Source organism: Scyliorhinus torazame, chromosome 9 (assembly GCF_047496885.1).
Source record: "Scyliorhinus torazame isolate Kashiwa2021f chromosome 9, sScyTor2.1, whole genome shotgun sequence".
Taxonomy (NCBI): domain Eukaryota; kingdom Metazoa; phylum Chordata; class Chondrichthyes; order Carcharhiniformes; family Scyliorhinidae; genus Scyliorhinus; species Scyliorhinus torazame.
Genome location: NC_092715.1, coordinates 764,311 through 781,696, shown reverse-complemented (window position 1 = coordinate 781,696; position 17,386 = coordinate 764,311). Strand labels below are relative to the sequence as shown.

Sequence of the window (17,386 nt, the reverse complement as noted above, 5' to 3'; positions counted from 1 at the left end):
GTTGGATTTGGAGGTAGGAGAGCACTTTGGGGACAGTGACCACAATTCGGTGACGTTTACGTTAATGATGGAAAGGGATAAGTATACACTGCAGGGCAAGAGTTATAGCTGGGGGAAGGGCAATTATGATGCCATTAGACGTGACTTGGGGGGGATAAGGTGGAGAAGTAGGCTGCAAGTGTTGGGCACACTGGATAAGTGGGGCTTGTTCAAGGATCAGCTACTGCGTGTTCTTGATAAGTATGTACCGGTCAGACAGGAAGGAAGGCGTCGAGCGAGGGAACCGTGGTTTACCAAGGAAGTGGAATCTCTTGTTAAGAGGAAGAAGGAGGCCTATGTGAAGATGAAGTGTGAAGTTTCGGTTGGGGCGAAGGATAGTTACAAGGTAGCGAGGAAGGATCTAAAGAGAGAGCTAAGAAGAGCAAGGAGGGGACATGAGAAGTATTTGGCAGGAAGGATCAAGGAAAACCCAAAAGCTTTCTATAGGTATGTCAGGAATAAACAAATGTCTAGGGAAAGAGTAGGACCAGTCAAGGACAGGGATGGGAAATTGTGTGTGGAGTCTGAAGAGATAGGCGAGATACTAAATGAATATTTTTCGTCAGTATTCACTCAGGAAAAAGATAATGTTGTGGAGGAGAATGCTGAGCCCCAGGCTAATAGAATAGATGGCATTGAGGTACGTAGGGAAGAGGTGTTGGCAATTCTGGACAGGCTGAAAATAGATAAGTCCCCGGGACCTGATGGGATTTATCCTAGGATTCTCTGGGAGGCCAGGGAAGAGATTGCTGGACCTTTGGCTTTGATTTTTATGTCATCATTGGCTACAGGAATAGTGCCAGAGGACTGGTGGACAGCAAATGTGGTCCCTTTGTTCAAAAAGGGGAGCAGAGACAACCCCGGCAACTATAGACCGGTGAGCCTCACGTCTGTAGTGGGTAAAGTCTTGGAGGGGATTATAAGAGACAAGATTTATAATCATCTAGATAGGAATAATATGATCAGGGATAGTCAGCATGGCTTTGTGAAGGGTAGGTCATGCCTCACAAACCTTATTGAGTTCTTTGAGAAGGTGACTGAACAGGTAGACGAGGGTAGAGCAGTTGATGTGGTGTATATGGATTTCAGCAAAGCGTTTGATAAGGTTCCCCACGGTAGGCTATTGCAAAAAATACGGAGGCTGGGGATTGAGGGTGATTTAGAGATGTGGATCAGAAATTGGCTAGCTGAAAGAAGACAGAGGGTGGTGGTTGATGGGAAATGTTCAGAATGGAGTACAGTCACAAGTGGAGTACCACAAGGATCTGTTCTGGGGCCGTTGCTGTTTGTCATTTTTATCAATGACCTAGAGGAAGGCGCAGAAGGGTGGGTGAGTAAATTTGCAGACGATACTAAAGTCGGTGGTGTTGTCGATAGTGTGGAAGGATGTAGCAGGTTACAGAGGGATATAGATAAGCTGCAGAGCTGGGCTGAGAGGTGGAAAATGGAGTTTAATGTAGAGAAGTGTGAGGTGATTCACTTTGGAAGGAATAACAGGAATATTTGGCTAATGGTAAAGTTCTTGAAAGTGTGGATGAGCAGAGGGATCTAGGTGTCCATGTACATAGATCCCTGAAAGTTGCCACCCAGGTTGATAGGGTGGTGAAGAAGGCCTATGGAGTGTTGGCCTTTATTGGTAGAGGGATTGAGTTCCGGAGTCGGGAGGTCATGTTGCAGCTGTACAGAACTCTGGTACGGCCGCATTTGGAGTATTGCGTACAGTTCTGGTCACCGCATTATAGGAAGGACGTGGAGGCTTTGGAGCGGGTGCAGAGGAGATTTACCAGGATGTTGCCTGGTATGGAGGGAAAATCTTATGAGGAAAGGCTGATGGACTTGAGGTTGTTTTCGTTGGAGAGAAGAAGGTTAAGAGGAGACTTAATAGAGGCATACAAAATGATCAGGGGGTTGGATAGGGTGGACAGTGAGAGCCTTCTCCTGCGGATGGATATGGCTGGCACGAGGGGACATAACTTTAAACTGAGGGGTAATAGATATAGGACAGAGGTCAGAGGTAGGTTCTTTACGCAAAGAGTAGTGAGGCCGTGGAATGCCTTACCTGCTACAGTAGTGAACTCGCCAACATTGAGGGCATTTTAAATTTTATTGGATAAACATATGGATGATAATGGCATAGTGTAGGTTAGATGGCTTTTGTTTTGGTGCAACATCGTGGGCCGAAGGGCCTGTACTGCGCTGTATTGTTCTATGTTCTATGAGACTTGGGGTTTCAGGTACGCACATCTTTAAAATGCCAAAATCTAGTGCAGAAAGTAATCAAGAAGGTTAATGGAATGTTAGCCTTTATATCTAAAGGATTGGGCGATAAGGAAGCAGAAATTATGTTGCAGCTTCACAAAACCCTGCTTAGACCCCACCCGGAGTCACTGGGAGCAGATTTGGGCACCACACCTAAGGAAGGATATTTGGACCTTGGAGGGAGCAACGTGGGTTTACAAAAATAATACCTGGACAACGAGGAGAGATTACTCAAGTTAGACCTGTTTTCGCTAGAATTTAGAAGGTTAAGAGGTGATCGATCGAAGTCTTCAAGACATTAACAGGGAAAGACAGAGTAGATAAAGATAAACTAATTTCACTGGTTGGAGATTCTAAAGCTAGGGAACAGAATCCAGACCGTTCAGGATTGTTAGGAAGAACTTGTACACAGAAAGGTTGGTCCGAGTTTGGAACTCTGCCACGAATGACAATTGATGCTAAATCTGCTGTTAATTTTAAATCTGAGATTGATAATTTTTTGTTAAACAAAGATATTGAGGGATATGGGCCAATGGCAGGGATGTGGAGTTAGGTCACAAATCAGTCGTGATCGCAATGAATGGGGGGACAGGCACGAGGGGCTGAATGGCCCACTCCTGTTCTTTAATCCTACATAAACAGTGTGTGGAATAAAAACGTTCGAGCACAGACTCGGAGTGTTCAGTAGGACATGGGTTGATATTAATGCTCAGAAACTTACCCCATGATCCTGGTGAAATAGATGCAGATGCCATTATGCTTTCCAGAAAATACCACTTCTGGTCCCGACATTGTGGTGACTGGGGGAAGAGAGACACCACTGTACAGTCCAGGGCTTCCAGGGGAGAACAGTGGAGTTGGCATCCCCACAGTCTTCATACCTGAGAGGAAGAGAGTGAGAGGGAGGAAAACCCAACATGTAGAAACAGAAACTCACAAAAGATGCCGCTGGGAATTGGGCCCAGGACACAGCGTTAGATGGTGAGTACCGGGAATGGGCCCAGGACACAGCGTTAGATGGTGAGTACCGGGAATGGGCCCAGTGCACAGGGGTTAGATGGTGAGTACCGGGAATGGGCCCAGGACACAGCGGTTAGATGGTGAGTACCGGGAATGGGCCCAGGACACAGCGTTAGATGGTGAGTACCGGGAATGGGCCCAGGACACAGCGGTTAGATGGTGAGTACCGGGAATGGGCCCAGTGCACAGGGGTTAGATGGTGAGTACCGGGAATGGGCCCAGGACACAGTGGTTAGATGGGGAGTACACCGCGCAGAGCAAACGCTGGTGCTGGTGTTGGAGGGGGGGGGGGGGGGGGGGCTACATGGGAGCGGGGAAAGGGACAGTATCCAGTACATGGGGGCAAGGAGCATACAGCACGTGGGCAAGCACAAGATCATGGCACACCAGGTGGGAGAGCACATGGCAAGTTGTAATGGGAAGGGGCATGTGGTACATGAGGGAGCACAAGCGGGTGGCACGTAAGGTGGGTGGTGTATGGAAGCTGCAAAGATTCAGAACCTGCTCCTTGGCTCTCCTGGTACATGAGTCACCAGAGTCAGGTCTCCCGTTAAACTCACTCACAAGGGGTGTGGTCTCCCAGTTCGAATGGTCACTGGGTGTGGGAGGGTTAGGGGCATTCTCCATCTGGAGCCACTTACTGGTGGAAAGGCAAACACAGACTCTTTAATGAGTGGTACCTGAGACTGGAATGGAGGAGATACCAGGACTGGAGAAAGGACTACCCAGAGGCATCACGGGTCCTGCAGCAAAGAGAGAACAGGTCATATTTGAGAGATAAGCCAGGAAACCAACAGCTGCTGTCCAACTAAAGATTATAACCATGCACCGTGCAGACTGTGAACACACCTCCAGGCAAGGGAGGCACAACCAGCAACAAATGGGAATCTGAGCCTATTTATGTTTCCATCAGTGTAATGAAGTGAGAGGCTGACTCTCCACGGCCCACAAGCTTTGCCCTATTCCTTGGTTTCTTTCACTTTCTATTCGTCCTGTTATTCAATTGGGCAGCAAGAACAGGTGCAAAACTTTCAAATGTAGATCTCACACAGGCTTGGATCTGACAATGGACAGTTACCGTGCGGTGCACAAATAATGAGGAAGTAAACTGGGCATTGGCGGCAGGGTAGCACAGTTACCATTGTCATTGCTTCACAGCGGCAGGGACCCAGGTTCGACTCCCCGCTGGGTCACTGTCTGTGCAGAGTCTGCACGTTCTCCCCGTGTCTGCGTGGGTTCCCTCCGGGTGCTCAGGTTTCCTTCCACAAGTCCCGAAAGACGTGCTTGTTAGGTAATTTGGACATTCTGAATTCTCCGTGTAACCAAACAGGCGCCGGAATGTGGCGACTAGGGGCTTTTCACAGTAACTTCATTGCAGTGTTAATGTAAGCCTACTTGTGCCAATAATAAAGATTATTATAACGAGGGAGGTCATTCCTAACAAATTTGATTAACCACTTCCTTACCTTGCAGGTCAGCTGTTCGGGAGAGAGAGGGAGCCAGGACCTTGGAAACAGCGCGGGAGTTTCAAAAAGCGCGGGAGCTGCGAGGCAGAGGGGACAGTTTAAAAGGGCGCGCTATGGGTGAGGTAAGTACTGCTTAACCACTTCCTTACCTTGCAGGTCAGCTGTTCGGGAGAGAGAGGGAGCCAGGACCTTGGAAACAGCGCGGGAGTTTCAAAAAGCGCGGGAGCTGCGAGGCAGAGGGGACAGTTTAAAAGGGCGCGCTGTGGGTGAGGTAAGTACTGCTTAACCACTTCCTTACCTTGCAGGTCAGCTGTTCGGGAGAGAGGGGGAGCCAGGACCTTGGAAACAGCGCGGGAGTTTCAAAAAGCGCGGGAGCTGCGAGGCAGAGGGGACAGTTTAAAAGGGCGCGCTGTGGGTGAGGTAAGTACTGCTTAACCACTTCCTTACCTTGCAGGTCAGCTGTTCGGGAGAGAGAGGGAGCCAGGACCTTGGAAACAGCGCGGGAGTTTCAAAAAGCGCGGGAGCTGCGAGGCAGAGGGGACAGTTTAAAAGGGCGCGCTGTGGGTGAGGTAAGTACTGCTTAACCACTTCCTTACCTTGCAGGTCAGCTGTTCGGGAGAGAGAGGGGGCCAGGACCTTGGAAACAGCGCGGGAGTTTCAAAAAGCGCGGGAGCTGCGAGGCAGAGGGGACAGTTTAAAAGGGCGCGCTGTGGGTGAGGTAAGTACTGCTTAACCACTTCCTTACCTTGCAGGTCAGCTGTTCGGGAGAGAGAGGGAGCCAGGACCTTGGAAACAGCGCGGGAGTTTCAAAAAGCGCGGGAGCTGCGAGGCAGAGGGGACAGTTTAAAAGGGCGCGCTATGGGTGAGGTAAGTACTGCTTAACCACTTCCTTACCTTGCAGGTCAGCTGTTCGGGAGAGAGAGGGAGCCAGGACCTTGGAAACAGCGCGGGAGTTTCAAAAAGCGCGGGAGCTGCGAGGCAGAGGGGACAGTTTAAAAGGGCGCGCTGTGGGTGAGGTAAGTACTGCTTAACCACTTCCTTACCTTGCAGGTCAGCTGTTCGGGAGAGAGGGGGAGCCAGGACCTTGGAAACAGCGCGGGAGTTTCAAAAAGCGCGGGAGCTGCGAGGCAGAGGGGACAGTTTAAAAGGGCGCGCTGTGGGTGAGGTAAGTACTGCTTAACCACTTCCTTACCTTGCAGGTCAGCTGTTCGGGAGAGAGAGGGAGCCAGGACCTTGGAAACAGCGCGGGAGTTTCAAAAAGCGCGGGAGCTGCGAGGCAGAGGGGACAGTTTAAAAGGGCGCGCTGTGGGTGAGGTAAGTACTGCTTAACCACTTCCTTACCTTGCAGGTCAGCTGTTCGGGAGAGAGAGGGAGCCAGGACCTTGGAAACAGCGCGGGAGTTTCAAAAAGCGCGGGAGCTGCGAGGCAGAGGGGACAGTTTAAAAGGGCGCGCTGTGGGTGAGGTAAGTACTGCTTAACCACTTCCTTACCTTGCAGGTCAGCTGTTCGGGAGAGAGAGGGAGCCAGGACCTTGGAAACAGCGCGGGAGTTTCAAAAAGCGCGGGAGCTGCGAGGCAGAGGGGACAGTTTAAAAGGGCGCGCTGTGGGTGAGGTAAGTACTGATTAACCACTTCCTTACCTTGCAGGTCAGCTGTTTGGGAGAGAGATCAGTTTTGGGAGCAGGCCTATTGGCTGACTGTAAATCAGGAAGGATACAAAGGGTGTGGCTGAAGTGCCTTTAGAAACAGAGTGCTGAAGGCAAACAGAGTGTATCTGAGTTTGGGTAAGGCTGAGTTCGGGTAAGAGGGGAGTGACAAAAAAAAAAAAAAAAAAAATCAAGTTAATTAAGTAAAGTAATTAACAAGTTAAGGGAATTTGGTGCTCACCTGAAGGAGGTGCAGAGAAGCAGACCTGTGAGGGAGTCTCTGGAGCAATTACATCACAGCCAGCAGGTAAGTGTTTGGCTTGTAACTGGTAAATGATTTCTCTCTCTTTGACTTTCTCCTAGCTGTGTAGTGTAGTCCAAATTTAACTTCAGGTTTAAGTCATGGCAGGAGAGCTCAGACCCGTGTCATGCTCCTCTTGTGAGATGTGGCAAGTCAGGGACCCTTCTGGTGTCCCTGACTCCTTCATCTGCAAGAAGTGTGTCCAACTGCAGCTCCTGTTAGACCGCTTGACGGCTCTGGAGCTGTGGATGGACTCACTTTGGAGCATCTGCGATGCTGAGGAAGTTGTGGAAAGCACATTCAGTGAGTTGGTCACACCGCAGATTAAAATTACTGAGGCAGATAGGGAAAGGGTAACCAACAGACAGAGGAAGAGTAGGAAGGCAGTGCAGGGATCCCCTGCGGTCATCTCCCTCCAAAACAGATTTACCGTTTTGGAAACTGTTGGGGGAGATGGCTCACCAGGGGAAGGTGGCAGCAGCCAGGTTCATGGCACCGTGGCTGGCTCTGCTGCACAGAAGGGCAGGAAAAAGAGTGGCAGAGCTATAGTGATAGGGGATTCAATCGTAAGGGGAATAGACAGGCGTTTCTGCGGACGCAAACGAGAATCCAGGTTGGTATGTTGCCTCCCTGGTGCAAGGGTCAAGGATGTCTCGGAGCGGCTGCAGGGCATTCTGGAGGGGGAGGGTGAACAGCCAGCTGTCGTGGTGCATATAGGCACCAACGATATAGGTAAAAAACGGGATGAGGTCCTACAAGCTGAATTTAGGGAGTTAGGAGTTAAACTAAAAAGTAGGACCTCAAAGGTAGTAATCTCAGGATTGCTACCAGTGCCACGTGATAGTCAGAGTAGGAATGACAGGATAGCTAGGATGAATACGTGGCTTGAGAGATGGTGCAAGAGGGAGGGTTTCAAATTCCTGGGACATTGGGACCGATTCTGGGGGAGGTGGGACCTGTACAAATCGGACGGTCTGCATCTGGGTGGGACCGGAACCAATGTTCTCGGGGGGGTGTTTGCTAGTGTAGTTGGGGAGGGTTTAAACTAATGTGCCAGGGGGATGGGAACCGATGTAGGAAGTCAGTGGGGACAGAAACAAAAGGCAGGAAGGGAGAGTGTGTAAAGCATGACCAGAGAAAGCAGGGCAGAGAGCAAGGAAGGTCTACATTAAACTGCATTTATTTCAATGCAAGGGGCCTGACGGGCAAAGCGGATGAACTCAGGGCATGGACGGGCACATGGGACTGGGATATTATAGCTATGACTGAAACATGGCTAAGGGAGGGGCAGGACTGGCAGCTCAATGTTCCGGGCTACAGATGCTATAGAAAGGATAGAACAGGAGGTAAGAGAGGAGGGGGAGTGGCGTTTTTGATTAGGGAGAACATCACGGCAGTACTTAGAGGGGATATATCCGAGGGTTCGCCCACTGAGTCTATATGGGTGGAACTGAAAAATAAGAAGGGAGAGATCACCTTGGTAGGACTGTACTACAGGCCCCCAAATAGTCAGCGGGAAATTGAGGAGCAAATATGTAAGGAGATTACAGATAGCTGCAAGAATAATAGGGTGGTAGTAGTAGGGGACTTTAACTTTCCCAACATTGACTGGGACAGCCATAGCATTAGGGGCTTGGATGGAGGGAAATTTGTTGAGTGTATTCAGGAGGAATTTCTCATTCAGTATGTGGATGGACCGACTAGAGAGGGGGCAAAACTTGACCTCGTCTTGGGAAATAAGGAAGGGCAAGTGACAGAAGTGCTAGTGAGGGATCACTTTGGGACAAGTGACCATAATTCCATTAGTTTTAAGATAGCTATGGAGAATGATAGGTCTGGCCCAAGAGTTAAAATTCTTAATTGGGGCAAGGCCAATTTTGATGGTATCAGACAGGAACTTGCAGAGGTAGATTGGGGGAGACTATTGGCAGACAAAGGGACGGCTGGTAAATGGGAGGCTTTTAAAAATGTGTTAATCAGGGTGCAGGGTAAGCACATTCCCTTTAGAGTGAAGGGCAAGGCTGGTAGAAGTAGGGAACCCTGGATGACTCGAGATATTGAGACTCTGGTCAAAAAGAAGGAGGCATATGACGTACATAAGCAACTGGGATCAAGTAGATCCCTTGAAGAGTATAGAGATTGTCGAAATAGAGTTAAGAGGGAAATCAGGAGGGCAAAAAGGGGACATGAAATTGCTTTGGCAAATAATGCAAGGGAGAATCCAATGAGATTCTACAGATACATAAAGGGGAAAAGAGTAACTAGGGACAGAGTAGGGCCTCTTAAGGATCAACAAGGGCATTTATGTGCAGAGCCACAAGAGTTGGGTGAGATCCTGAATGAATATTTCTCATCGGTATTCACGGTGGAGGAAGGCATGGATGTTAGGAAACTAAGGGAAATAAATAGTGATGTCTTGAGAAGTGTGCATATTACAGAGGAGGAGGTGCTGGAAGTCTTAAAGCGCATCAAGGTAGATAAATCCCCGGGACCTGATGAAATGTATCCCAGGATGTTGTGGGAGGCTAGGGAGGAAATTGCGGGTCCCCTAACAGAGATATTTGAATCATCGGCAGCCACAGGTGAGGTGCCTGAAGATTGGAGAGTGGCGAATGTTGTGCCCTTGTTTAAGAAGGGCAGCAGGGAAAAGCCTGGGAACTACAGACCGGTGAGCCTAACGTCTGTAGTAGGTAAGTTGCTAGAAGGTATTCTGAGAGACAGGATCTACAAGCATTTAGAGAGGCAAGGACTGATTCGGGGCAGTCAGCATGGCTTTGTGCGTGGAAAATCATGTCTCACAAATTTGATTGAGTTTTTTGAGGGAGTGACCAAGAAGGTAGATGAGGGTAGTGCAGTAGACGTTGTCTACATGGACTTTAGCAAAGCCTTTGACAAGGTACCGCATGGTAGGTTGTTGCAGAAGGTTAAAGCTCACGGGATCCAGGGTGAGGTTGCCAATTGGATTCAAAATTGGCTGGACGACAGAAGGCAGAGGGTGGTTGTAGAGGGTTGTTTTTCAAACTGGAGGCCTGTGACCAGTGGTGTGCCTCAGGGATCGGTGCTGGGTCCACTGTTATTTGTGATTTATATTAATGATTTGGATGAGAATTTAGGAGGCATGGTTAGTAAGTTTGCAGATGACACCAAGATTGGTGGCATAGTGGATAGTGAAGAAGGTTATCTAGGATTGCAACGGGATCTTGATCAATTAGGCCAGTGGGCCGACGAATGGCAGATGGAGTTTAATTTAGATAAATATGAGGTGATGCATTTTGGCAGATCGAATCAGGCCAGGACCTACTCAGTTAATGGTATGGCGTTGGGGAGAGTTATAGAACAAAGGGATCTAGGAGTACAGGTTCATAGCTCCTTGAAGGTGGAGTCGCAGGTGGACAGGGTGGTGAAGAAGGCATTCGGCATGCTTGGTTTCATTGGTCAGAAGGTGAGAGCGTTGAGGGAGAACTAGGGAATATGGACAGTGTGGCTCTGAGGCAGAGCAGACGGGGAGAAGTTGCTGAACACAGCAGATCTGGTGGCCTGAAGTGCATATGTTTTAATGCAAGGAGCATTACGGGTAAGGCAGATGAACTTAGAGCTTGGATTAGTACTTGGAACTATGATGTTGTTGCCATTACAGAGACCTGGTTGAGGGAAGGGCAGGATTGGCAGCTAAACGTTCCAGGATTTAGATGTTTCAGGCGGGATAGAGGGGGATGTAAAAGGGGAGGCGGAGTTGCGCTACTTGTTCAGGAGAGTATCACAGCTATACAGCGAGAGGACACCTCAGAGGGCAGTGAGGCTATATGGGTAGAGATCAGGAATAAGAAGGGTGCAGTCACAATGTTGGGGGTATACTACAGGCCTCCCAACAGCCAGCGGGAGATAGAGGAGCAGATAGGTAGACAGATTTTGGAAAAGAGTAAAAACAACAGGGTTGTGGTGATGGGAGACTTCAACTTCCCCAATATTGACTGGGACTCACTTAGTGCCAGGGGCTTAGACGGGGCAGAGTTTGTAAGGAGCATCCAGGAGGGCTTCTTAAAACAATATGTAAACAGTCCAACTAGGGAAGAGGCGGTACTGGACCTGGTATTGGGGAATGAGCCCGGCCAGGTGGTAGATGTTTCAGTAGGGGAGCATTTCGGTAACAGTGACCACAATTCAGTAAGTTTTAAAGTACTGGTGGACAAGGATAAGAGTGGTCCGAGGATGAATGTGCTAAATTGGGGGAAGGCTAATTATAACAATATTAGGCGGGAACTGAAGAGCATAGATTGGGGGCGGATGTTTGAGGGCAAATCAACATCTGACATGTGGGAGGCTTTCAAGTGTCAGTTGATAGGAATACAGGACAGGCATGTTCCTGTGAGGAAGAAAGACAAATACGGCAATTTTCGGGAACCTTGGATGACGAATGATATTGTAGGCCTCGTCAAAAAGAAAAAGGAGGCATTTGTCAGGGCTAAAAGGCTGGGAACAGACGAAGCCTGTGTGGCATATAAGGAAAGTAGGAAGGAACTTAAGCAGGGAGTCAGGAGGGCTAGAAGGGGTCATGAAAAGTCATTGGCAAATAGGGTTAAGGAAAATCCCAAGGCTTTTTACACTTACATAAAAAGCAAGAGGGTAGCCAGGGAAAGGGTTGGCCCACTGAAGGATAGGCAAGGGAATCTATGTGTGGAGCCAGAGGAAATGGGCGAGGTACTAAATGAATACTTTGCATCAGTATTCACCAAAGAGAAGGAATTGGTAGATGTTGAGTCTGGAGAAGGGGGTGTAGATAGCCTGGGTCACATTGTGATCCAAAAAGACGAGGTGTTGGGTGTCTTAAAAAATATTAAGGTAGATAAGTCCCCAGGGCCGGATGGGATCTACCCCAGAATACTGAAGGAGGCTGGAGAGGAAATTGCTGAGGCCTTGACAGAAATCTTTGGATCCTCGCTGTCTTCAGGGGATGTCCCGGAGGACTGGAGAATAGCCAATGTTGTTCCTCTGTTTAAGAAGGGTGGCAGGGATAATCCCGGGAACTACAGGCCGGTGAGCCTTACTTCAGTGGTAGGGAAATTACTGGAGAGAATTCTTCGAGACAGGATCTACTCCCATTTGGAAGCAAATGGACGTATTAGTGAGAGGCAGCACGGTTTTGTGAAGGGGAGGTCGTGTCTCACTAACTTGATCGAGTTTTTCGAGGAGGTCACTAAGATGATTGATGCAGGTAGGGCAGTAGATGTTGTCTATATGGACTTCAGTAAGGCCTTTGACAAGGTCCCTCATGGTAGACTAGTACAAAAGGTGAAGTCACACGGGATCAGGGGTGAACTGGCAAGGTGGATACAGAACTGGCTAGGCCATAGAAGGCAGAGGGTAGCAATGGAGGGATGCTTTTCTAATTGGAGGGCTGTGACCAGTGGTGTTCCACAGGGATCAGTGCTGGGACCTTTGCTCTTTGTAGTATATATAAATGATTTGGAGGAAAATGTAACTGGTCTGATTAGTAAGTTTGCAGACGACACAAAGGTTGGTGGAATTGCGGATAGCGATGAGGACTGTCTGAGGATACAGCAGGATTTAGATTGTCTGGAGACTTGGGCGGAGAGATGGCAGATGGAGTTTAACCTGGACAAATGTGAGGTAATGCATTTTGGAAGGGCTAATGCAGGTAGGGAATATACAGTGAATGGTAGAACCCTCAAGAGTATTGAAAGTCAAAGAGATCTAGGAGTACAGGTCCACAGATCACTGAAAGGGGCTACACAGGTGGAGAAGGTAGTCAAGAAGGCATACGGCATGCTTGCCTTCATTGGCCGGGGCATTGAGTATAAGAATTGGCAAGTCATGTTGCAGCTGTATAGAACCTTAGTTAGGCCACACTTGGAGTATAGTGTTCAATTCTGGTCGCCACACTACCAGAAGGATGTGGAGGCTTTAGAGAGGGTGCAGAAGAGATTTACCAGAATGTTGCCTGGTATGGAGGGCATAAGCTATGAGGAGCGATTGAATAAACTCGGTTTGTTCTCACTGGAACGAAGGAGGTTGAGGGGCGACCTGATAGAGGTATACAAAATTATGAGGGGCATAGACAGAGTGGATAGTCAGAGGCTTTTCCCCAGGGTAGAGGGGTCAATTACTAGGGGGCATAGGTTTAAGGTGAGAGGGGCAAAGTTTAGAGTAGATGTACGAGGCAAGTTTTTTACGCAGAGGGTAGTGGGTGCCTGGAACTCACTACCGGAGGAGGTAGTGGAGGCAGGGACGATAGGGACATTTAAGGGGCATCTTGACAAATATATGAATAGGATGGGAATAGAAGGATACGGACCCAGGAAGTGTAGAAGATTGTAGTTTAGTCGGGCAGTATGGTCGGCACGGGCTTGGAGGGCCGAAGGGCCTGTTCCTGTGCTGTACATTTCTTTGTTCTTTGTTCTTTGGTCAGAACATTGAATATAGGAGTTGGGACGTCTTGTTGAAGTTGTACAAGACATTGGTACGGCCACACTTGGAATACTGTGTGCAGTTCTGGTCACCCTATTATAGAAAGGATATTATTAAACTAGAAAGAGTGCAGAAAAGATTTACTAGGATGTTGCCGGGACTTGATGGTTTGAGTTATAAGGAGAGGCTGGATAGACTGGGACTTTTTTCCCTGGAGCGTAGGAGGCTTGGGGTGATCTTATAGAGGTCTATAAAATAATGAGGGGCATAGATAAGGTAGATAGTCAACATCTTTTCCCAAAGGTAGGGGAGTCTAAAACTAGAGGGCATAGGTTTAAGGTGAGAGGGGAGAGATTCAGAAGGGCCCAGAGGGGCAATTTCTTCACTCAGAGGGTAGTGAGTGTCTGGAATGGGCTGCCAGAGGTAGTAGTAGAAGCGGGTACAATTGTGTCTTTCAAAAAGCATTTAGATGGTTACATGGGTAAGATGGGTATAGAGGGTTATGGGCCAAGTGCGGGCAACTGGGACTAGCTTAATGGTAAAAAACTGGGCGGCATGGACTGGTTGGGCCGAAGGGCCTGTTTCCATGCTGTAAACTTCTATGATTCTATGATTGAATTTTTTGAGCACATGACCAGGTGTGGCGATGAGGGTAGTGCAGTTGATGGAGTTTACATGGATTTCAGCAAAGCCTTTGACAAGGTCCCACACGTGATGACTTATAAAGAAGACAAATGTACATGGGATACAGGGGAACTTGATGAGGTGGATTCAAAGCTGGCTGGGCTATAGGAGACAGAGGGTGATGACTGGAAGATAGTGTCCAGTGGCGTACCACAGGGATCTGTGCTGGGTCCTCTATTATTCGTCATTTATATAAATGACTAAGATGACTATGTGGGGATAGGATCAGTAAGTTTGCGGCTGACACAAAGATTGGCTGGGTGGTAACAGTGAGGCTGAGAGTCCTGGGTTACAGGAGGATATAGACGGGATGGTCAAATGGGCGGATAAGTGGCAGATGGAATTTAATCCTGAAAAGTGAAGGTGATACACTTTGGAAGGAGCAATTTGACACGGAAATATTCAATGAATGGCCTGAAACGGGGAAGTTCCGAAGAACAAGGGGACCGTGGCGTGTTTGTCCATAGATCTCTGAAGGCAGACGGGCAGGTTAATAGGGGGGTGAAAAAGGGCATGTGGGACACTCACCTTTATCAATCGGGGCATAGATTACAAAAGCAGGGAGGTCCTGTTGGAGTTGTGGAGAACATTGGTGAGGCCACAGCTGGAGCACTGTGTGCAATTCTGGTCGCCACATTATAGGAAGGATGTGATTGCACTGGAGGGGGGGCAGAGGAGATTCACCAGGATGTTGCCTGGGATGGAACATTTCAGTTATGAAGAGAGGGTGGATAGGCTTGGCTTAGTTTCTCTGGAGAAGAAAAGACTGAGGGGTGACCTGATTTAGGTTACAAGATTACGAGGGGTATGGACTGGGTGGATAGGGAGCAGCTGTTCCCCTTCGTTGAAGGGTCAGTTACGAGACGTCACAAGTTCAAGGTGAGGGGTGTGAGGTTTTTTGGGGGGGGGGCAGATTTGAGGAAAATCTTTTTTACCCAGAGGGTGGTGATGGTCTGGAACGCACGGCCTGGGAGGGGGGTAGAGGAGGGTTGCCTCACATCCTTTAAAAAGCACCTGGATGAGCATTCGGCACGTCTTAACATTCAGGGGTTTGGGCTGGCAAATGAGGTTCGGTAGGCAAGTCAGGTGTTTTTCATGCATCGGTGCAGATTTGATGGGACGAAGGGCCTTTTCTGTGCTGTAATATTCTGTGATCGCCCCTTGACATTCAATGGCATCACCATCGCTGAAACCCCCACAATCAACCTCCGGGGGGGTTACCATTGATCAGAAACTGAACTGGACCCAGCCACATTAATACTGTGGCTACCAGGGCAGGTCAAAGACTAGGAATCCTGCAGCAAGTAACTCACCTCCTGACCCCCCAAAGCCTGTCCACCATCTACAAGGCACAAGTCAGGAGTGTGATGGAATACTCTCCACTTGCCTGGATGAGTGCAGCTCCAACAACACTCAAGAAGCTCAACACCATCCAGGACAAAGCAGCCCCGCTTGATTGCTCCTCGTTCCACAAAAATTCAAACCCTCCACCCCTGACGAATAGTGGCAGCCGTCTACAAGATGCACTGCAGTATCGCACCAAGGTTCCTTCGGCAGCACCTTCCAAACTCACGACGGCCACCGTCTAGGACAAGAGCAGCAGATACCTGGGAACCCCACCACCTGGAGGTTCCCCTCCAAGTCACTTACCACCCTGACTTGGAAATATATCGCCGTTCCTTCACTGTCGCTGGGGCAAAATCCTGGAACTCACTCCCGAACAGCACAGTAGGTGTGCCTACACCTCAGTGACTGTAGCGGTTCAAGAAGGAAGCTCACCACCACCTTCTGAAGCGCAACCAGGGATGGACAATAAACGTTGATCTAGCCAGCAATGCCCACACCCCGGAAATGAATAAAAGATCAGCATGCAGGTACAGCAACTAATTAGGAAGGCAAAAGGAACGTTGAACTTTATCGCAAATGGATGGAGTATGAAGGAATTAGGTCTTGTTACAGTTGTACAGAGCATTGGTGAGACTGTGCCTGGAGTACTGTGTACAATCCTGGTCTCCTTACTTAAGGAGGGATTTACTTGCATTGAAGAAAGTTCACTTGGCTGGTTCTTGGGATGGAAGAGGTTGTGATCTGAGGAAAGGTTGAGCAGATTCAGCCAATGCTCATTGGCGTTTAGAAGAATGAGAGGTCATCTTTGAAACATAGAGTGACTACGTTGCAGGAGGCCATTCGACCGACCAAGTCTGCACCGACCCTTGAAAAGAGCACCCTACCGAGGTCCCCGGCCCCACCCTATCCCCAGAACCCAGTGAACACATCGAACCTTTTGGACACTAAGGCCAATCCACCTAACCTGCACATCTTTGGACTTACTGAAAGAGGCACGGTTCTGAGGGGACTTGACAGGGGAGATGCTGAAAGGATATTTCATCTGAAGGGCAATCTAGAACCAGGAGACACAGCTTTAAAAAGTTTCCCATTTAATATGGAGATGAGGAGGATTTTGTTCTCTCAGATGATCATTAACCTTTGGAATTCTGATCTGCAGAGAGTAATGGAGGGTGGGCCATTGGGGATATTCAAGACGGAGTTGGACAGGTTCCTGTTCCATAAGGGAGGGTTATGAGGGGCAGCAGGAAAGTGGTATTCAGGCCATTATCAGATCGGCATGATCTTATCAAATAGTGCCACAGGCTCCAGGGGTCAATGCTTATTCCTGCCTCTTATCCTCCGATGATTTCTATCTAGTGACAGTGCAGAAACGGCCGCCATACCATTGCAGGTCAGGATGTGGGGCTTGGACAGGAACTTGTCCTTCCAGGTACAGCTTTAGAAAGCGGTGTCGAAGAACGCTTGCTGAGTTGCTGCAGTGAATCTTCTCGATGGAGCAATTCGGGAAAGATTATAAAATGAGACAGTGAATGAGTGAACAGTAGCCGACAATGACTCTCTCCATTACAGCTCAAAATCCAAATTTCATAAAAGTTCCACATCTTCTGAAGCCTGTTTCCAAGGACAGCAGCGGAAACATTGGGGACCAGTGTCCTTCCTGCAAAGAGAGGAATCGACACTAACCTGGGTGTGGGGTGCTGAAGATGGGCCCCACATTCATTGGCTGCTGAATGGCTGCAGGAAACCGCATCTGTGCTTCTCCGCCATACCTGAAAGAGAAAGACCATTCAACACACTGCCCACAAATCCCAGCCCATGAAACACTCCCTCCTCAAAACCTCACATCTGTTTCTGTGGTACACAGCACATCCTTCGTAGTCCAGGTGTCCCGGTCCGGGTTGGGAGACTCCGTACGGATACTGTCTGGGTTGATAGACTCCGTATGCATACAGTCCGGGATGGGAGACTCCATACGGATACGGTCCGGGACTGGAGACTCCGTACGGATAGGGTCCGGCACTGGAGATTCGGTACGGATACTGTGCGGGACAGGAGGCTCCCCTACGGATACTCTTCCGGACTGGAGACTCCGTACAGATACGGTCCGGGACTGGAGCCCCGTACGGATACGGTCCGGGACTGGAGGCTCCCTACGGATACTGTTCCGCACTGGAGACTCGGTACAGATAAGGTCCG

At 49.0% G+C, this 17,386-nt stretch overlaps 1 protein-coding gene across 4 annotated transcripts in view; it reads right to left on the bottom strand.

Moving 5' to 3' along the window:
• Positions 1-17,386, bottom strand: part of nup155 (nucleoporin 155) — a 404,177-nt gene that overhangs the window by 218,665 nt on the left and 168,126 nt on the right. For all 4 annotated transcript variants that reach the window (XM_072515568.1, XM_072515570.1, XM_072515569.1 and 1 more), the window contains exons 17-19: positions 16,874-16,959; positions 3,999-4,061; positions 3,020-3,179 (exon numbers count right to left, since the gene is read on the bottom strand). In XM_072515568.1, the coding sequence (XP_072371669.1) occupies positions 3,020-3,179; positions 3,999-4,061; positions 16,874-16,959 (309 nt within the window). The remainder of the gene's footprint in view (positions 1-3,019; positions 3,180-3,998; positions 4,062-16,873; positions 16,960-17,386) is intronic.